At 44.0% G+C, this 22,625-nt stretch overlaps 1 protein-coding gene across 2 annotated transcripts in view; it reads right to left on the bottom strand.

Moving 5' to 3' along the window:
• Positions 1–22,625, bottom strand: part of ARHGAP19 (Rho GTPase activating protein 19) — a 66,920-nt gene that overhangs the window by 2,009 nt on the left and 42,286 nt on the right. Inside the window, exon 12 of one of the 2 annotated variants that reach the window (XM_045568737.1) lies at positions 15,793–19,780. The exons of the other annotated variant lie outside the window; for it this stretch is intronic. Coding sequence (XP_045424693.1) covers positions 19,770–19,780 — 11 coding nt within the window. The 3' untranslated portion in view covers positions 15,793–19,769. Of the gene's footprint in view, positions 1–15,792; positions 19,781–22,625 lie in introns of those variants that run through there. 2 annotated transcript variants of the gene reach the window in all.

The following is a 22,625-nucleotide window of genomic DNA, read 5'->3' as shown; positions in this document are numbered from 1 at the left end:
TGCTATGTTGCCCAGCTGGTCTTGAACTCAGGGACTCAAGTGACCTTCCTGTCTCAGCCTCTTGAGTAGCTGGGACTACAGGCATATGCCACTATGCCTGACTATTTTTGTTTGTTTGTTTGTTTTGTTTTGTTTTTTGTAGAGACAGGGTCTCACTATGTTGCCCAGGTTGGTCTTGAACTCCTAGCTTCAAGCGATTCTCCCACCTCAGCCTCCCAAAGTGCTGGATTACAAGCATGAGTCACAGTGCCCAGCCTATATTTCTTAAACAATAAGACTTGAAAGTCAAAATTACTCCTTGACCTATGAGCTGTAGAATGAATCTTGTGTCAACAAGCATTAAAACAACATTCATTTCCTTGTCCATTTCCATCAAAGCTCTTGGGTGACTAGGTACATTGTCAATGAGCAGTAATATTTTGAAAGAAATCTTTCTTTCTGAGCAGTAGGTCTCAACCGTTGGCTTTAAAAATTCAGTAAACCATGCTGTAAACAGATATGCTGTTATCCAGGCTTGGTTCTTCCATTTACAGAGCACAAGTAGAGTAGATTTAGCCTACTTCTTAAGGGCCCTAGGATTTTCAGAATGGTAAATGAGCATTGGCTTCAACTTAAAGTCACCAGCTGCACTAGCCCCTAACCAGAGAATCAGCCTGTCCTCTGAAGCACTGAAGCCAGGCTTGACTTCTCCTCTCCAGCTCTGAAAGTCCTCAATGGCATCTTCTTCCAGTAAAAGGCTATTTTGTCTACATTGAAAATCTGTTGTCTAGTGTAGCCACCTTTGTCAACGATCTTAGCTAGATCTGGATAACTTACTGCAGCTTCTCCACCAGCACTTCCTGCTTCACCTTGCACTTTTACATTATAAAGTTGGCTTCTTTCCTTAAACTTCATGAACCAACCTCTGCTAGCTTCAAACTTTTCTTCTGCAGCTTTCTCACCTCTCTCAGCCTTCACAGAATTGAAAAGAGTTAGGGACTTGCTCTGGATTAGGCTTTGGCTTAAGGGAATGTTGTGGCTGGTTTGATCTTCTATCCAGACAACTAAAACTTTCTCCATATCAGCAATAAGGCTGTTTTGCTTTCTTACCATCTGGGTGTTCACTGGAGTAGCACCTTCACGTTCCTTCAAGGATTTTTTCTTTGCATTCACCACCTGGCTAAGTGTTTGGCACAAGAGGCCCAGCTTTGGCCTAGCTCAGCTTTCAGCATGCCTTCCTCACTAAGCTTAATCATTTCTAGCTTTTGATTTAAAGTGAGAGACATAGGACTCTTCCTTTCACTTGAACACGTAGAAGCCATTGTAGGGTTACTAACTGGCCTGATTTCAATACTGTTGTGTCTCAGGGAATAGGAAGGCCCAAGGACAGGGAGAGAGACAGAGAACAGCCAGTGGGTGGAGCAGTCAGAACACACACAACATTTACCAATTAAGTTCACTGTCTTATATGGGTGCAGCTCATGACACCCCAAAGACCATTACAATAGTAACATCAAAGATCACCGATCACAGATAGGATAATAATGAAAATTTTGAAATACTGTGAGAATTACCAAAATGTGACAGAGACACTAGGGAAGCACATGCTGTTGGAAAAATGGCACTGATAGACTTGCTTGAGTCAGAGTTGCCACAAATCTTCAGTTTGTAAAAATGCAACATCCGCAATGCATAATAAGGCAAGGTGCAGTAAAACAAAGTATGCCTGTCCAGAGAGCCCCTGGAGCCCCTGGCACTCAGACAAACACGGCTGCAGGTACACAGGGGTCCTGTGGGACAGAGGTTAAGAACACAGCTGCTGGGTTCCGACTGCCTGGGCTCACATCTGGGCTCTGCCCCCTGACCTTAGGCCACAAGCTTTTTATGGTCTCTGGGCCTCAGTTTCCCCATATGTGAAGTGGGGTTTTAACGGTATATGTTTCATAGGGTTGTTATGGACCTCAGTAAGCTCAAATATTTCAAGTCTAGAAAGAGAACTTGGCTCAGGGTAGATAATCAGTAAGGATTATTGTTATTATTAATTTCACTTAAAGAACACAGTCCCAGGATCACAACGACCAGAGAGGAAAATCAAGGAAAGGGGGAAGTTCTCCACCAATCTTTCCTTCTGTCTCGGATCAGAGAGCTTGAAAAGTCTTGCTGCTTCCCAACCTGTTCATCACCTCGATACATCAAAATCAACATGACTAAAACCCGATTTGTGAGCTCCTCTCTCCCCACCTCCAGCCCTGATCCTCTTCTAGTGTTTTCTCCCTCTGAACGTTACCACTGTCTAGCCAGTTAGATGAGCCAGGAACTGGGTCGGCATCCCTCACTCCTCCGTCTTCCCACTGCGGACCCATCCTCATGGCATATGGACCTTACCACATAATTACGTCTCCAAGTCATTCACTTCCCTCCATCTCGCACACCTTCTTCCTGGGTTGCTATGGGAATGGCGCTCCCCGGGGTTGTAGCACACACTCTCCTTCTTGTCATTCTCAGTAGGTACAATTTAAATTAGCCTTGGGATTATTTGACTAATATCTGCCTCCCCCACTAGACTTTAAGCTCCAAGAGGGCAGGGGCCATGCCTGTGTTAGCTTGTCCTGTTATCTCCTGGGTCTAGCACATTCCCGGCACATTGCAGGTGCTCAGTGAAGAGACACCAAATGAACTAAATGTTAGGCTGAAAAGGAATCTGCTTCCCCCATCCCAGCTGCCACCATTTGCATGCTGCTGCCAGGGGAGCAGCCACCTCCTGCAGCCCTTCCAGCCCTCCCTGTAGGAGCCACACCACCTTTCCCCACCAGCTCCCGGCCTCACGCTCCTAGGCCGGCTGGGATGGGCCTGGCCCAGGACGGCTACCTTGCACTGAGACAGCCACCGAGCACCAGAACCTCCTCTGCAGGTCCCCACCCACCCCCACCTCTGCCAGGCCAGTGAGTTTGGGTACCTCCTCCAAGGCCTGAAAATTCTTAAAGACGGTCACCACAGTCATCTGAAGAACCTGTTCCCCCATTCTACTGTGCCAGGCGGTGCAGGGGGCTTGCTCAGTGAGGACTTCCCGAGCACCTGCCAGGAGCAGGGGCTGTTTGCGATGGTCGTGCCGGTCGGTGAACAGACATGGCAGACACAGCCCAACAAGGTTTTCCCCTTTCTCCTGGCTAACAAAACCAATTTTGTTCAGTCTCCTACCTTGGCCGCTTGGGGGTTTTGTTGTATGTTTGTTTGTTTGTTTGTTAGTTTGTTTTTTTTAATTACTCTAAGCCAATCACGGTGCTTTATTCCTTTTGTAAACGCTCTGTTAAGCAATGGGTGTTTGGCAATTCCAGCCAATAAAACTCCAGGCGACACCTGCTGGGGACTGGTGGTAAAGTTTTCCTCACACTCTTACAAAGGGACATAAGGAAGAAACACCTCCCTCCCCAGGTCAACATTATGATGCCTGGAGCTGGGGCAGCAATCTGGTGACCCTGAGGGAAATGGCTGACACTCTGAGAAGGGCAGAGCTAAAGAAAGAACCTGGGTCATTGGTGACACTGCTGAGCTTCTGAATTCACCACCCTAGACCTACCCTACCGCTGGTCTTCTCCTGGCATGCAGTGATCAAAGCCCTCACTGTGTAAGCCGATCAGGGATGAGTTTTCTAGGACTTGCAGCCAAAAGCCACTGACCAGGGTGATGGAGGAAGCTAGCACTTCCTGAGCAATTGCTGGACACCAGGCCCTGAGCCGTGGACCTTAGTACTTGCTCATGATCCCCCACTCCCAGCCTGGGAGCTGGAAGTTACCACCCTGCTTTACAGCAGAGGAAGCCGAGACCCAGAGGCTGAGAGGGACTTGCTCTGTCACACGCAGAGTGCCCAGCATAGTAATAGGACTACCTACTTCATTGGGTAGTTGGGTTGCTCTGAGGATCTTTCGTTTCTTCAATGAATAGTTTTTGCATGCCAACTATGCCAGGAAACATAGGTGATGCTACCACAGAGGATAGAAACCCACTCCCTGCCCTCATGGAGTTTATAGTCTAGCAAGAAAGACAGACATTAAACAAATAAATGTGTGAATGAATACCTCCATTACAACTGTGATAAGTGTTCTAAAGCAGCAGTCCCCAACTTTTTTGGCACCAGAGATCGATTTCATGGAAGACAATTTTTCCATGGATGGGGGATGAGCAGATGGTTTCAGGATGATTCAAGTGCATTACATTTATTGTGTAGTCAAATCTCTCTGCTAATGATAATCTGTATTTGCAGCTGCTCCCCAGGGCTAGCATCACAGCCTCAGCTCCACCTCAGCTCCACCTCAGATCATCAGACATTAGATTCTCACAAGGAGCATGCAACCTTGATCCCTTGCAAGCCAGTTTACAGTAGGGTTCAAGCTCCTATGAGAATCTAATGCAGCTGCTGATCTGACAGGAGGCGGAGCTTATGCGGTGATGCGAGCAATGGGAAGCGGCTGTAAACACAATTGAAGCTTAGCTAGCTTGCCCACCGCTCACCTCCTGCTATGCGGCCTGGTTCCTAACAGGCCACAGACTAGTACTGGTACATGGCCTGGGGATTGGGGACCGCAGTTCTAAAGGGTAAGTCTAGGTTCCGAGGGACTCCCAACTATATAGGTTTTTACTCAGCATCTTCCCAACCACTAGCCTCCCCACAGCAACTTCCCACAAGGACAGGAGTTAGGTGACTTGGCTGCCCTGCAACCGATTACCAGCCTCCTAGGGGACACAGAGTGAGTGTGGCACAAGTGTTGGGACAGCAGCCATGCAGCAGGTCCCAGGCAGCGTGGTCCTGGGGGGCGGCACACACCCAGCTCACCGCATCTCCACTTACCCTGGGGAAGCCCCTTCCTGGCCCCAACCTGAAGCCCCAGTGGCTTCTCAGGCTCCAGAGCCTCCCAAGCTCCTTCCCCTGGCTCCACGTCAAGCCCTAAGTAAAGGACTGTTGGAGAGATGTTCACTGAACAAGTGATTTGCCATGTGCCATCGCCAGGCTCTGCTATCACTGGCCACAGGGATGAGGGCCCTGCCCCTGCCCAAGCTGCTGGGCTGTAGAATCACTTCCTGGTGACCACCTCCCGTGGGACCATTTGCAAAACTCTTTGTCATCCAGTGATGTGTCTGTGGAACACACTTTGTCCCCAGCTGGGCCCTCTGGGGCTCCCTTCCAAACTCTCTTGAGCAGATGTTTTTTTTAAGAAGGGCCAAGAAGCCACCAAGTTGGATCACTGCCACAAACTCTGACTCCATTCTTAACACCAGCGCCACTGTCCTGACCTCAGCTCAAGCCCTCATGACCCTAATGAGGACCCTGGTGCCCCATCTGGCCACCTGGCCTCCAGAGTCTCCCGTCCAGTGTCACCTGCAGCACACAGCACTCCTCCATGTGAGCTCCTGCACAATCACAACTGCCTAACACTGCCCCAAGTCCCTTGTGACCTGGCTTCTACCTAGCATTTCCAACTATGTGTTCTCAGTCAGCCAAGTATATTATACAAGGTTTTCCTGGAACATGACACACTTGTCAAATACGGGCCTCCTCGTGCATTAATTTACTATGCGCCAGGCTCTGTGCTTGGCTCTGGGACACAATGGTGAGCCACACAGACATGGTCTCTGCCCTCAGGGAGTTCATGCTCTAGTATGGGAGGCAGATAGCAATGGAACAAAACAACCGCAGGTGTTTATAATTACAAATACCAGTGAGAGCTATGAAGGAACCATGTAGGATGCTGAGAGTATTATCACAGAAGTGTGATTTTGCCTGAGAGTCAGAGACTGCTCTGAGATGAGCTCAGCGTGGCACTGGATGAATGAGTGGCACCACCCGGGCACAGGGCTTGGGGGTGGGGAAGCATCTGCACACAGACGCTGGGGCTGGAGGGCACCTGCAAGCCTGGCGGGCGGGTGGGCGGAGTGAGCAGCTGGGCTGGAGAAGGAAGTGGAGACTGCCCTTGGCCCTGAGGGCCCTAGGGAGCCCTGGGGGCTGTGAGCAGGGACTCCATAGGGCGTGATACCTCTGGACTGAGAAGGACAAGAGTGAAAATGGGAAGCCCAATGTGAGATGGTGGGAGTTTGACTGACATCATCACAAAAGAAATGCTGGGTCCAAGGGAACTTTATTGTTAAACTTATGACAGAATTTTTAAAAATAAAAACCCCTGAACGCCTCATCCAGCAGCTTCAACATCCAACTCAAATCCAAGCTTGTTTGAGTTACACCCCACCCACACCCACACCCCAAATGTATTGTACTGAAGCAAATCCCAGATGCTGTATGTTTCATCCACAAATATTTCAATACGCATCTCTACACCAAAGCACACTTTTTTTAACAGAACCACATTATCATACCCAAAAGAATTAATGATAACACGAAGGGAAGTTTTTAAGGCTTGGTGATACCTATTGCCAAATTACCATGCAGAAAAGCCCCTACGCCACCCTGAGCAGGTGGGAGAGACCCCACCTCCCTGCACCTTTGCCAGTGCTGAGTGTCATGCGAAGTGGATTCTTACAAGCAACTCATCCTAAAACCCAAGAACTAAACCTTTAACTCCAGGTTCGTTTAATGCACGGAGGCAGCCACAGAAACAAGTTTTATGGAAATCTCACACACACCCCCAGCTGCCGCCTGTGAGCAGCCAGAGACAGGAGGTGGAGAGCCCCGGCGAGCACCCCTGCCCACCCTTCATCTCCCACACTCTCCCCTGTGGCCCTCGGCCAATGGGGCAGATCAAGAAAGGGCTTCCTTAGGACCTAAAAGATTCCAGAAACAGAGGAAAGGACCATCGGGTGCTCCCTTCTACGGTCAAGTCTGCCCACCGACATATATCACTCCCTACCCCGCCCCCCACATAGGCCTCAACCTGGGGACTCACTGCCTTGCCCGTCCTCAGATCTGTTCCCCTCCTCACAGTGAATCATTAGCCTCACATTCAGTCAGGTGCCTAGAATATAAAAAATCTACAAACTAGATAGTTTTCAGGTTCAGAGAGCAAGTTCTCAGGTTCCGTAACATAGAAGCAGCCACAGTTCTAGAATTCTCTGCCCAGTTCCCTGACCCTTCCGAGCCCTGGTCTTTAGTTAGGTTTGACTTCCTAGTACAGCCTACTACCCTCAGCCTAAAATTGAGGCAGCTTTCCTTCCTCCAAGCCAGCCACCCATTTGCTGAGCCCTTGCTCTGTTCCAGGCACAACGCTAAACCTGGGAGGTGCACAGGTGAATAAGACCCAGCGCCTACCCTGCAGGAGCTCACCGCCTCTCAGACAGTCGCACAAACCAGTGCAATGTGATCGGGCCTGCAGCAGGGGTGTATTCCAGCTGCTGTGGGAATTCAGCCAGTGGAGCCAAGAGCTCTGCCTGGGAGAGAGAAAGCCTCTTAGGGGAGTGAGTTATCTTTGGAGCTGGGTCTTGAATGACACAAGGGAAAGTCCAGGCAGGGGAAATTGTCTCCTGGATAAGACATGAATTAATGCTCTTTCAACTCAAGCAGAAGAACATCTTTTCGTGTGCTTTTTGGCCATTTATATTTCTTCTTTGAAGAAACATCTATTCTGATCCTTTACTTATTTTTAATTGGTTTTTTTTATTGTTGAGTTGTAAGAGTTCTTTATATATTCTAGATACCAGTCCCTTATCAGATATGATTTGCAAGTATTTTCACCCATTCTGTGGGTTTAAATATCCTTTTATGCATTTTGAATCTGGTGTAACATACAAATACTACCTACTAAATTTTCATAGACAATTTGAAATTTTCTGATAACCACAATAAGAAAGTAAAAAAAAAAAAGTGAAATTGATTTTAAAATACATTTTATTTAACTTTATATATCCAAAATATTACCAGTTTAACATACAATCAATATAAAAATATTAGGAAGGTATTTAACTTTTTTTGTACTAACTCTTTAAAATCAGACATGTAAACACTTACAGGCCACCTCTGCATCCATACACACTATCAGATACGTCTTTGAACTTCCATTTAGCATGACACAAGATGGAACTATTCTTTGCACAAGGCTGCTCTTGCCCTCTTCCCCAAAAGGGAGACACATAAGGTCCCCAAAGTCATGGTGTCCATCTCTGGGCAACAGTCACAGCAGCCATCTCTGAAAACAGCACTGGACAGGGAGTCTGGGGTGTCCGCCACTAGCACCGTGTGGCAGGAATGGGGCTCTTTGCCTCTCTAGGCTGTTTCCTCATCCTTGAAACAGAATGGAAGCTCCAGGACAGCAGGGAGCAAGGGCGGGGTGCTGGGGCTGGTTCTCCTTGGGTGTAGGCAACAAGGGAGCCAGCTGTCTATGGAGATTCTTTTAAATTATCGACTCATAGTTGGTCTTTTTATTGCAACTCTATTTTTGGGTGAGAAAATATTACTCACCCAAAAAATTATGTTTGCCTGAATTCTAAATAATTGCTATAGTTACTATTAAGTTTTAATAATACATGTGTAAGCTTTAAATTAGCATTTTTATTATTTATTAATAAACATTGTATTCTACACAGATGTTAAATTGGAGAACTCCTAATCATACAGTTGGCCCCAGACACACATAGACTAGCTACCTGTGTTTTTTCTAGAGTAAGTTTGTAGTGGTTTGGAATTTTTCAAGCTCATTTCTGGCTAAAATTCAAACAAATAAATCAAAGACTGGGAAATTTAAAAGAAGTCTCCACCCACCTAACCTCTAACGCCTGATGCATTAAGGGGGAAGATCGCCTGCACCATCTAGTGGTAGAAAAGGTTATTACAGGCACCTGTGGCTGGACTAGGCCATCCCTGAAGGTGGCCTGTCCAATGGGGTCTCGACATGTGGCTACTGAGCCCTTGAAATGTGGCTTGTCAGAAGTGAGACATGCTGCAGGTGTAAAATACATATGGGACCTCGAAGACTTAGTATGAAAAAAAGAAAGTTGCTCTTTTACAATTGTTTATATAGTGATTATATATTAATTTTATATTGATTAAACATTGAAATAATAATATTGGGGGTGGGGGGAGCGGCGGGGAGATTTAATTAGACAAGTCAACCCCGAGGCTGACTGCAGTCTAGGTCCACCTAGGTAACAACACGCAAGTTCATTCACAGGGCTTTAGTCCCTCATCCTTAAAATGGATCAATGAATGACACCAATGAATGAATATATCACGGGATGATGATGATTAAATGCAGTAAAGCATTAAAATGCCTGAGATGCAGTGAGTGCTCAGTAGAAGTTGGTATCCTTCCTCTCAGAGCTGATCAAAATGGCAAAAAGAACTAGAGCAGGCGGCCTTCCAGGGCACTGTCAGAGAATCTTGATTTACTTCCCTCTTCCCCCAGTCAGCGCTAAGCTGCAGGTGCCATGGCCCAGCTCATCAGCAGCCCTAATTGTGGAGGATCAGCTCCAGCTGTGGCCCTCCTGGATTCCCCACTTGTCCCGACTGTGTGCACAGCACCAGGCACCAGCTCACTCACGCCCAGTCTGCCTTTCTACCTAGATGCCTCCGGATCCACACACCGGCTCCTCCCTTTCCCGCAGTGAGCAGCCTCCCTGTACCACACCCACAACTGGGCACAACTGCTCACTCACTGCTACCTCTCTACATCAGCGGTTCTCAGTGTGGTCCCTGGACCAACAGCATCAGCATCTGCTGGGAACTTGTTAGAAATGCAAATTCTTAGCCTGGCAGGGTGGCTCACACCTGAAATCCCAGCACTTTGGGAGGCCAGGAGTTCAGGACCAGCCTAAGAAACAGTGATACCTCATATCTACAAAAAGTTAAAAATTAGCTGGGTGTGGTAGTGTGCCACCTGTAGTCCCAGCTACTCAGAAGGCGAAAGCCGGAGGATCACTTGAGCCCAGGAGTTCAAGGCTGCAGTGAGCTATGATGGGGCCACTGCACTCCAGCCTGGGTGACAGAGCGGGACCCTGTCTCTAAAAAAAAAAAAAAAAAGAATGAAATGTAAATTCTTGGGCCTCAGACCTACTGAATCAGAAACTCCAGGGGTAAGACCCAGCAATGTTCCATTAAATCCTCTAGGTGATCCTGATGCATGGTAAGTTTGAACTACTGCTCTACAAACCCCCACGCTCAACGGCCAGCCCCATTCCTCCTGGCTTCCTGACCTCAGGGTCCCCTCCCTTACCCTCCCACCCTCTCCGATGGAGCCCCTACTCTGTTGTGAAGAAACTCTCGTGGGCCCGAAACACCTTATCATCTCCCCTTCGGCACTGTGCCCCAGTAGTCCTTACCAAATTTCAGTCACTAGCAAAACTTCAATATTTTTTGTCACATATGCAGGCCACTTTTCTATTTCTTCCTCAACGTCTTTAATGTGATACTAATTCAAATATACACTTTAGCTCGATCTTAAAGAATCCAGAAGTTCAGACTTTACAAGTTATATTTTTTCTATTGCATATTAAACACTATTAAAAGTGAAGATGTTCATCCAAAGTATCACCTAAAAGTCATTTTAGGGAAACAGTTCCTCCCAGAACACATTCCACCCCTTCCTGTCCAACCCCAGGGCCTCAATTTCCCCTCTGGCTCTCATCCAAAATCCATGCTCTGGACAGTACTACCTTCCTGCACCATTTAGCACCTACCTGCCCTTAACCCCACCAGTCTGACATCCCTGAGGACTCCCTGTGAAACATCACCAGCTCAATAACTTCATACGGAATGAATGAACCCTGGGCCCCCAAGATGTCCACCTCTGCTCCACAGCACCCCAAACCCGTCATTACATAACATAACAACCAGCACTGAGAAGCTCTGCAAAGTGTCCTGTGCAGACCCGGGAACCAGCCAGAAGACCAGCAGCACAGCACTGTGCCGAGGGTGCCAACTGGGGCTTGTGGGCCAAAACAGGCCACAGAGGAGTCGTGTTTGGCCCCCATGGTGTTTTTAAATATCTTAAAGTGGTTGTGGTTTTCATTACATACCTTCCTGGCTCCTACAGACATTGGAGTGTGTTACCCCTGAATAAGACCACAGTTCTTAAAGTCAGGCAGCCATGGATGTTAATCTTGGCTCTGCCGTTTTTTAGCTGACAACAGATACATTATTAAATTGTTCATATGTGTCTTCTGCAAAACTGGAGATAACAATATCTCATAGAGATGTTGAATTTAACGAGACAAGGAATTAATTGGCTAGCACAGAGCTTAGTATATAGCAAGTACTCAATAAATAGTGGTACTAGCTTTTCATTCACAAGAAACTTGAACTGCTTAGAGGCCCTACCATATTTCTCTTCCAATTTTGGAAAATGGTAAGTACATGGGCAGAAGCTCTTACTAGCAATCCCAACTTCTGTACACTAGTGTTGAAGAATAGCTCATCAAATACAACACAGCGAAGGATTCAAGTTCGGTCTATCTTCTAAAGAACGCTGCTTTCTAAAGACAGGGTGTTTCCACTGTGACAGTTTCGTAGTCCTGTGAAGAAAATCTTCTGCCCTTCCTTAACACATGTATGGAAATGAACAGAGTTCAAGGCTGTAGTGTGCTGTCCTTATGCCTATGAATAGCCACTGCACTCCAGCCTGGGTAACGTACTGAGACCACATCCAAAAAAAAAAAAAAAGGAAGAAATGAACAGAATATTGAAATTCTATCAGAGGAAGGACCTCTGCTTTTTTCCTCCTTACAGTGTGCTGACTTGCTTTTCTTCTCAAATGATGCAATGTGATAGGGCACCAGCTTCCTGTTTGAGGGTTATTTTTTATGCCTATATTTAAGATGCTTAAATTTGTGATTCATTCTTTATAATTATATATAATGCTTAGACTATATCCATGCATATTATATTAACATTTTTCTTTTGAGGGCTATTATTTTCTGTTGCCAGTGGACATGGATCATGAAAATATGATGATAAATGCAGCAATCTCAAGCACAATGTTAAATTTACAATCGCTATGGCCATGAGTCAGAGCCCCAGCTGTGTCCATGGGGGAAAGTGACATTCCCCCAAGATTGGTACCTATATGAATCCCTGGAATATGTACAGTTGATCCTTGAACATGGGTCTGAACTGCACAGGTCCACTTACACATGGATTTTCTTCAGCCTCTGCCACTCCTGAGACAGCAAGACCAACCCCTCTTCTTCCTCTGCCTTCTCAATGTGAAGACAAGGATGAAAACCTTTATGATTCCACTTAATGAATAGGAAATATATTCTTTTCTTCCTTATGATATGCTTTTCTTCTTCTTCTTCTTTTTTTTTTTTTTTTTGAGACAGAGTCTTGCTGTGTTGCCCGGGCCAGAGTGAGTGCCGTGGCGTCAGCCTAGCTCACAGCAACCTCAAACTCCTGGGCTTAAGCGATCCTACTGCCTCAGCCTCCCCAGTAGCTGGGACTACAGGCATGCGCCACCATGCCCAGCTAATTTTTTTTATATATATATTTTAGTTGGCCAGATAATTTCTTTCTATTTTTTTAGTAGAGACGGGGTCTCGCTCTTGCTAAGGCTAGTCTCGGACTCCTGACCTGGAGCAATCCACCCGCCTCGGCCTCCCAGAGTGCTAGGATTACAGGCGTGAGCCACTGCGCCCGGCCTTTTCTTCTTTTTAAGAGACAGGATCTCACTGTCACCTGTCACCCAGGGTGGAATGCAATGGCCCAATCATAGCTCACTGTAACCTCAAAATCCTGGACTCAGGTGATCCTCCCACCTCAGCCTCCCAAGTAGCCAGGACCACAGGCATGCACCACCACACCTGGCTCATTTTTTTCAGAGACCAGTCTCACTATGTTGCCCAGGCTGGTCTCCCAACTCCTGGCCTCCCAAAGTGCTAGGATTACAGGCATGAACCACCATACCTGGCCATGATTTTCTTAATAACATTTTCTTTTCTCTAGCTTACTTTATTGTAAGAATACTGTATGTATATAATACATGTAATATACAAAATATGTGTTAATCTTGTTTATGTTATCAGTAAGGCTTCCAGTCAACAGCAGGCTATTAGTTGTTAAGATTCTGGCAAGTCACAAGTTATACATGGATTTTTTACTTCACAGGGGTGGGGGACCAATACCCCAGACCCCATGTTGTTCAAGGGTCAACTATATACCTTGTTAAACTATAGCTCTTTTGTAGCCCACTGGCCCTATTTTTGTGGTTTCCTCACCCCGTAGGCTCACAATTTTTGGACAATCTGTTTCCTTTCTCTTTTGCCCACAGGTATGGTTCAACTGAATTGAGCATTCCTCAATACCAAGGCACTGAAAATAAAAACAACTCATTTCTGGGAATAAAAGGGGAAAGCAAGCAATGACACCAATGGCCCCTCCTACTCACTAATCCTGACTCTTAAGGTAGAAGACTCTCAGGATCTGGCCACTGGATACTGCTGATAAAGGATAAGATATTAATGACCAACTTGAACTAAGACTTGGCCATTGCTCAACCCCAATTTTTGTTATTCTTTTTTTTTTTTTTTTTTTGACAAAGTGTCACTCTGTCACTCAGGCTAACTGCCTCAGCCTCCTGAATAGCTTAGACTACAGGTGTACGCCACATCCCACTAATTTTTTCTTAATATTTATAGAGACAGGGTCTCAGTGTGTTGCCCAGGCTGGTCTCAAACAAACCTCCCACCTCGGCCCCCCAAAGTGCTAGGATTCCAGGCGTGGGCCACCACATCTGGCCCAAATTTTTGTTCTCTACTTTTGTTTTTATGGGGGAAATCAAGAGGCTGGGCTTTAAAGAAGCATCTAAACAAAAATGATATCCTCCACCCTGGGTTCAGCATTCTTCACTAGTCCCATCCCCTATATACCTCTAGTTCAGGAACTCAGGTAGGAACAAAAGGTGGGCCAGCCCTCAGAGGCGGCAAAGGTGATGAAACTAGCCCAGGAGGAGGAGAAAGACTAAGCGGAAAACTCTTCCCATTTCTCTGTTTTTCTATTTTCCCTTTTCACTATATTTTGTTTTGTTTTGTTTGTTTTAGAGACAGGAGATAGGGTTTCATTCTGTCTCCCAGGTGTGACAGTGCAAGAGTGCCATGGCCCAATCATAGCTCACTGTAACCTCGAAATCCTGGGCTCAAGCAATCCTGCTTCAGCCTCCCGAGTAGCTGAGACAACAGGCATGCGCTGCCACAGTCAGCTAATCTGCAAAATTATTTTCTAGAGATGGGGTCTCGCCATGTTACCTGGGCTGGTCGGGAACTCCTGGCCTCAAGCAATCCTCCCACCTTTGCCTCCCAAAGTGCTGGGATTACAGATGTGAGCCACTGCACCAGCCCCCTTTCCACTATTTAATGCACGTCTGCTTCTTCAGCCCTTTCTATTAATACAATTCAATAGTCAATAATTATGTGCTCAGCACTGTACTTGATCTCCTCCTGTTTTTTAAAATCCCTCTCTCATCCCCCCTCCACCCCTTTCTTTTCTTTGCCATTACTCAGTTTCCCATATACTAACTTTAAGAGTCTCTCCATGCTTCACTTTCAAGGAACAGATCTGGCTCCTTTCTTCATAGTAAATAATATGAGTTGGTGCTAGGTGGGGGGTGGGGAGAGAGGGACAGTAGTTTTGAAAAGCATCTAAGGAGCTAACATGGCAAAAGAGGAGCGCACAGGTAGGTGACGGAGTAAGGACAACTGCAGAGTTTTTGTTTCTATTCAAGATTTAAATAACTCCTTTGTTATCAAAATAACTATGTCAGCATCAATAACCTGCTGATTATAAAATATATCCTTGGCAGAGAAAGAGAATTGACATTTAATGCATAATTGCCATCTGCCAGCACTGCGTAAGGCTAGTGGTTCTCAGTAATTTAGTAGTCAAGAACTCCTCTGAGAGTCTTATGAAAGCTATGGAATTTCTCCCCTAGAAAGATGCAAATGTACATAAAATTTTACATAGAATTACAAGGGCAATTATCCTGAAGCACAACCACAGACACCAGATTAAAACCCTCTGTGCTAGGCCCTTACATCTGTTAACCCATTGAGAGCACGGTATTACTGAGATACCATTATCCCTACATTACAGATGAGGGGACAGAAAGGTTCAGGGACATACCTAAGGTCGTATCACCTATATAATAGGTAGCTACTATAGACTAAATGTTTGTATTCCCCCAAAATTCATGTTGAAACCTAATCTCCAATGTGAAGGCATTAGGAGGTAGGGCCTTTGGGGGGGGTGTTTAGGGGGATTAGTGCCCTTATAAAAGAGGCCTCAGAGAGATCCCTTGTCCCTTCCACCATGTGAGGTTACAGGAAGAAGATGGCAGTCTATGAATGAGGAAGCAAGCCCTTACCAGAAACCAAATCTGCTGGTGCCTTGATTTTGGACTCCCCAGACTCCAGAACTGTGAGAAATAAATTTCTGTTGTTTATAAGCCACCCAGTCTATGGTATTCTATTATAGCAGCCCAGATGGACTAAGCCAGTGGCAGGGAAAAAAAAAAACCATTTCAACCAGAGTTGTCTAAAGACTACACCTTCTTCACACAAGTGAAAACATAAAGCCATTTTTATTGTTACTGTAACTATCACTCCTTATTTTTAAATGAGGAAATAAAGATTATGTGAGGAACTCAAATCTGTGCAAAGCATTCTATATTCAGCCACAGGAAATCTAGCAGCTCAGAATCCCAGAGTCTCCAATCCCACTTCTTATCAGCCAAAAACCTCACTCCTCCTGAACCCATCTACCCAGCTGGAAAATAAGGTGAGAAAAGCCTTTCTTAGAGACCTCACATTCCTCAGAACAAGAGGAAACTCTCTCTTCAAAATAATCCATCAGTCAAAAGGTGAACCAAAAGATCAGTCAAAGCCTATGGATATGAAACAAAAGAAATTTAATTTCAGAATATTACATGAACATAAAAGAAAGACAAGACATATGATTGTTTCTTTACAATTACATATATATAGTCAAATAAGAATGAAAAATTTTAAATGGTGAAATAGTTAAGAAACCCTGTTTCTCTTGTTGAGTGAGTTCAGGGATAGTACAAAGGCAACACTTGCTATGAAGCAAGAACCCTGGGGTAAGGGAATGTTTTTCCTGGCAGGTTCTGCTGGTCCCCAAACATCTCTGGGGGAGTGTTCAACGGTTGTTTAGCACAGGCTGTGGCCTCACACACTCCAGCTTCCATGGAGATTGGCTATTATGTACTCTACCTCCTCACTAGCCTACCTCCATCAACTCTACACTGGTGGGAAGATCTCAGCATTGGCTGTCTAGGAAAGCTAACATTCTACAGTGCGTTTTAGATTGAATTAATCACCACTGGGTTATAAAGCTTATGCATCTTAGGAACCCAAATCGTCCCAAAATTCTAGGGCAATCCTGCCAAATGCTGGCATCCAGATTTAGATCTAGGTCGTATCTTCAATACAAAGTCTTTGGGGTGGAGGAGGGCAGGGATGATGCTCTCTCCTGGGGAAAGGAGTTCCCCATAGAAATGACCTCAGAATGGGAGCCATTAACTTTAAGCATCCGTGCAAGGCCCTGCAGGAGGTAAGGAAGCAGAAAGTCTAGAAACATCCATTCCCAAAGATGGCATCCCAGTTATGCATGGTCACATAGCCAGTCACTGTGGGGCACAGTCCCAATGACCACAGGTTCTCTTAGAAGGCAGTATTTTAAATTGTATGCTAACATAGGGTCCTGTGAGGGAAGTTGAACAGAAACATTGCTATTTCGGAGGAGAATGGCTCTGCTCTGACACTCTGGGATCCACTGGTTTCCTTACAGGTCAACAAAACCACCACCTCTGGAGCACCCAGTGGTCACCAGTCAATAATTCTGCACTACCTCATTTCCCAAGAGTGTTTCTTCGTCATTCCTGACTGACTCTGAAGGACATTCAGAGTAAAGAGCTTTCCTTTGTGGAGGATCAACTGCGGTTTTTCAGTTACAATTCATTACCTGTTCTTTTAATGTATTTTGAAACTCAGGTATAATCAGTATCTCCTGATCCTCTTTCACTGCTACAGTGGGGTTTTTCAAATCAGATTCATTGGTCCTAGGGCAAAAGTTCACCACTGTAAAAGGTGAGAAACTCCAGTGCCTATGGTTGTCACTAATTCAACCAGTGTAGCTCAGCAAGTGCAGGTCTGAATCAAGGAGCTGGTCTTTGTTTTCATCTTGAATCCCACTGGCACAAATGCAATGCCCCGTACTGCTACTACATCAAAACCAATTGCAATTAACCCCCACGAAGAAATGAAATTTTAAAAGCCACAAGAAGAGGCAGTTCCAAAGAGATTGTTCCAACATGAAAAATAAACATAACAAAACATATTTTTAAAAATTGTATAGATTAAAAAAACATGTTAAATACTGGCTCAAAAACAATACCTGCCCACCAAGTCGGAAGGGTGACAGCATTTCACTGTGGCAAATGATAAAGGGTTTTTGTCTGAGTTTTCCATAAGATTACACAGGATTAAAATAGTTACATATTACAAGGTAGAAGGTTATGCTGCTTACTCCTCAAGTTTGGATTCCAACTGGATCATAGCTTCTAAAAGAAAAATGACCTATAAAACCCTTAAAGCAAGGGAAATCATATTCAATAAATAAACAAAACACATATACCCAAATACATACATCAACTGCCCAAAGAGGACCAGCTATATAAAAGCATGTGCATGTGATAAACATTTTTCTCACCACCCTCGCCCCAGAACACAACCCTCGTTTACTGGGTCCATTCACCCAAAAAGCATCTCCTAACTCTCAGCTACCTCCCTCAAATAGAACCACAAAACTAAGTCAACGACAAGGAGGCATCAGGTCACTGTTCTGTTCTACCTGATGCAGCCCATGTTTAACAGACCACACCACCACTCCAGCACACACATTAAACAAATAAAGAAAGGACGTATTGCGTTAAGGGAGAATACTACTTCAATTTGATGATACCAAAGGGAATTTCTGATTGAATTACTGATATCTGGTACATGGAATTTTATTTTTTCTTAATAAGAAAAAAAGTCAAATAGAAATCTACACAAATGACTTTGCTAATGAGTATTTCTTTAAGAATGACATAAAACCACTCTATAGAAAGGGGCTTTTAAGCAGTTTTATACTTCTAACCATCTATTGTTCACAGTCTATCACATTGGAAGGCCAAATTTTACATTGTTCTTCACTATTGCTGTTATAGCAACAAAAGAAACAGAAAGCATGGAAGAGAGGGCTAACAGCCAGAAACAAGGCCAAACTCTGCTGCCCCAGAGTCATCTTTCATTTCAGCAATAATGCAGCATTTTCAATAGTTTAAAATAGGTCAGCAAACCATATTTTGCTGGGCAACTGCTTCCCCATAGTGGCCTGAGACTCAGCTCCAACCCACAGAGTGAGGATGGTTATATAGCTTAATAGAGCCAGGCACAATCCTGAACATTCTCACCTGCCACATGCTGCTCTCTGGGCAGGGACTACTTCGTACTAGATCAAAGCCATGCCATTGCTCATCTCCAACATATGTGAACACACCCCACCCACAAGCTAAAAGCTCCAGCCCCATCTCCATCTCCAAATTACCACCTTTGCCTACTCTGACAAGGAGAGGGGTGGTGCAGCAACTACTCCCTGAACATTGGTGATAAGCCACAACTGCTTCCAAATAAGAACATTCTCTCCTTTAAGTCCAGTCAGCCCTGCAAAGATCGCTGCTCACTTCCTTTCCTCTGTCTGATTCCAACTTGCTCTCAGGAGACAGTATAGCCTGAATACTGATCCCTTGGAAGGTACAATATAACACCACCCATAAAGAAGCATCCTGGTACATAAAGGCAGCCAGCTCCCTCCTATGCACACTCCAGAGCTTCCCACTACATACAAATAATTCAGCAAACCTCTGTTAAGCTGTCAGTGACTTTTCTTGAGTCACAGAGATTTGGCACAGAAGTATTACATTGGCACCAGAGATGTTTTAGTCAAGAGGAAATTGAATGAAGGAAACAAGTTCAGCAACCACACAATTATTTTTGCATCACTGAGAAAGGGGGAAGAAAGGGAGGGATGGACAAGAGAGGGAGGAATGGAAGGAGGGAGGGAAAACAGTTAATAATTGAAATTTGCTAAAATATTATATTGTTCTGAATTCTTTTTCAATACCTCAGGTCAAATACCCTTCAATCTCAGACCCAAGAAATAATGAAAAATTTCCAGGAAAGGTATAAATTCTCTGGACACAAATAAGATATTGAGGAATACAGCTTCATGAGATAAAGAGCTTTCCCAAAGCTCAAGGTGAAAAAGAGTGAAAGGCATCTAGCTTAGAGTCTTTTAAAACAAAGAAATAAAAAAACAAACAAAAACAACAACCAAATACCCCCCAACACTATCAAAACAGATAAAAGACCAAATTATCCATGAAAAATAACATCAACCACTATGACTGAAAGTACTTAAAAAAAAAAAAAAAAACAGGCAGTTGAGCACAAATTTCATGTTTTTAAAAAAATGGAATCTGCCTAAACACACTGAATGAGCAGTGGAGCCCACCTGGTTCTGCCCGTTTACTATGCTGTAGAAGCTGGTTGGCTGGTTAGTGGTTTCCCCATAGTATTATTAAATAAGAGAGAGAGCGCGTGCCTTGCACTCTCTCAGAAGGCACAGCTTGCAAATATATCATCCAGTGAGTGGGATTAGAGGTATCAGTCAGGTCACGGTATTAGTTAGCTTTCACAATTGAAAATGCAGCAAGCAAACTGCAAGTCCAAACTTTGCTGTAAGTAGTAATAACACCTAAAAATAAAATTCTGGGTGGAAGACAGACAGGAGAACTCTGGATCCTTCAGAGAAATCCTAGGTTGAAGGAGAAACAAGAGCATTAGATACATTTTTAAACAGTTCTTTTTGCAAACATCCCACCTAAAAGCTAGAGAATCTACACTTAATATTTTCTTCAAACTGAGCGTTAAAGAGTTTAACTGAGAATTTATGACTCTCTACTCGGTAAACACCACCAGTCTGCTTGATCTAATCTCAGTTCATTAAATCACCTTAATGGCAATAACAGCTTACACTTAGAAAATATTTATTTTTTGCAGGGTGCTGCTCTAAGTTCTTTACATACATTTATTTACCTTATTTATCCTCACAACAACCAGTGCATGAGGTAATACTCCTTCCATTTTACAGAGAATCTGCAGTCTACACAAATTAACTTGCCCCAGGACACATAGCTATTAAGCAGCAAAACTGAGAATTGAACCCAACTAAGTGAACACAGAGCTCACGTTCTTACCACCATTACTCCTCTCATCAGTGAATGTTTACTAAATGTCTACTAGACACAGGCACTGTGGAAGGAAGAGAAGACCAGGGGACAGGAGCCACAAATATCCTAAGTCTGACCCTTGTCTTCCAGAAGAGAAACTAGCTACAGAAAGAAGATAATACATACAAAGTAAACACAATAAATCATATTAAATGTCAACATTTTAGCAGAGTCAAATAAGAGTTCAAAGGAAAAAGTAATTATACATGGCTGGCTTAGCCAGAGAAAGTTTCAAAGGCAAAGTTGCTGAAAATCATGCCCATTAATAAGTAGGTGCTAAATCAGTTGTTCTCATCTGGAGGTGATTTTGCTCCCTCCCTCCCCTGGGGGACATTTGGCAATATCAGGAAGCATTTCTGGTTATCCAAACTGGGGGAAGGGTGCTACCGACATCTACTGGGTAGAGGGCCAGGGATGCTGCTAAACATCATACAATGCACAAGGCAGCTCCCCACAAAAAGAAATATCTGACCCAAAATGTCAATAGTATGCCAAGGCTGAGAAATGCTGTGCTAAATAAAAGTCTTTGGGGATTATGCTATTGACGATTATAACAAAATTACATTATCTTATTCAAAGAATATTTGTTACTTTTATTATAAACATCACTATCAAAAAAATCTAGGGTTGTATATTCATTGTTGTGTAAGAGAAATACATGGCAAGCACCTGGATCTGTGGGCTTGCAGACTGGCAGAGAGTTAAGACCTAGAGCTGACAGTTTGGGAATAGTGATCGTACAGAGAACAGAACTGAGCTGGGGAAGTAAATCAAGCTGTTAAAAGAGGGGAAAAGAAACCAGAGAAGGGGAGAGAACTAAAGATAGAACTTTAAAAAAAAAAAAAAGTAGAGGGATAGGTAGACAACGGTAAGCCACTCAAGATATGGAAAAGAATTAAAGAGGAAGGAGGAGAATAATAATAATGTGGCATCATGATGTCAAGGAAGGCGTTTCAGGACAGAGGAAGGCTCAGGAAGACAGTAAAGTGAAAACGCTATTGCCGGATCCAATCAAAGGTCATTCATTACTTGTGAGCCTCTACTTTTCTGAACCACTAACATTCTTGAGAATCTAATAAAAACTATCTATTCTCTTCCTCAGATAAATGCACAAGTGCATCTACATAAAAGATTTCATCAACAATACCAGGAACTTTATTAGACCCTTTAGGAAGTCCACAGATAACAGGTCAAGAATCCCTACTCTAAAATTTCTTGGTGAAATATTAAACTGGCTTTTTAAAATTTCATTTATTTCCAAAGTAGAGTTGTCAATATAGAAAGAGGTTTTATTTCCTGATTATCTTCAAAAATGAAAGCAACAAAGGTATAATTGATACAAAACAATGTCACCTTCAAAAATAACTATGCTCAGTTTTGACTCATGGCTATATAGATAGAAATATTTAGATACAAATAACCCAAACACTGATCTTGCCTCAATCAGACAGCCCAGCCTAGAAGTCAGAAGCAAGAAAGAAACAAACAGCAGTTCAGATAATTCAGTCAAGAATTAGTAAGAAAACTATACTGAAATCTAATTTTTTCTAGAAAAGAATTTATCCATAAGGATTTGGGCTTTTGTTCTTTTTATATTGCTGATGTCTCACATAGTAATTATGCTCACATCTCAGAGGTAAAATGATCATGTCAAACCAGAGATTACTTCGTCTGCCACACGAGCCTTAATAACAAAACCAAGTCTCATCCAGTTTTCTTTTGTAATAACTATTACCACTTGTTAAAGCTTTAACAATTAAAATGTGCTGCCAAGACATTATTTCAATTGAACCTCATGAAGCAGATGCAACTTTTATCCTCATTTTCAGAGGAGAAAACTTAAGTTTAGAGAGAATGAACAGTTGTCCTGGGTCAGAGGAATGACGACTCAAATTAGGACTAACCACACATCTGGTGGTCTTTCCAGTGATCCACCCAGCTCCTTCAGAGGAAAGCATATCAGCCTTTTACCAGAAAAGCCTGGGACAATCAGCAGCCCTAGCATTAAATAATCCTGTTATGATATGATTTCCAGGCTCCTTCAGCATGAGCTGTTTATCTGGAAAGTTCCACTAATTAAGGCTAGTCTACACAGAAAAGGAACATAGCTATTCCAAAAGCATATGCTCAGCACTGCTGTACTTGGTTTCACAAATTAGTTTACACTTGTTTTTAATCTGCTTTTAAAAGGATTTTTTTAGGGGGGGTTATTTATTGTTTTGTTTTGGTTTGGTTTTGAGACAAGGTCTCACTCTGTTGCCTGGGCTAGAGGGCAGTTGTCATCATAGCTCACCGCAACCTCGAATTCCTGGGCTCACAGGATCCTCCCACCTTAGACCCTCAAGTAGTTGGGACTACAAGAACACACCA

The sequence above is a fragment of the Lemur catta genome, chromosome 14 (assembly GCF_020740605.2).
Source record: "Lemur catta isolate mLemCat1 chromosome 14, mLemCat1.pri, whole genome shotgun sequence".
Taxonomy (NCBI): domain Eukaryota; kingdom Metazoa; phylum Chordata; class Mammalia; order Primates; family Lemuridae; genus Lemur; species Lemur catta.
Note: the sequence above shows the minus strand (reverse complement) of the source record. Positions and strands in the feature narration are given on the sequence as shown.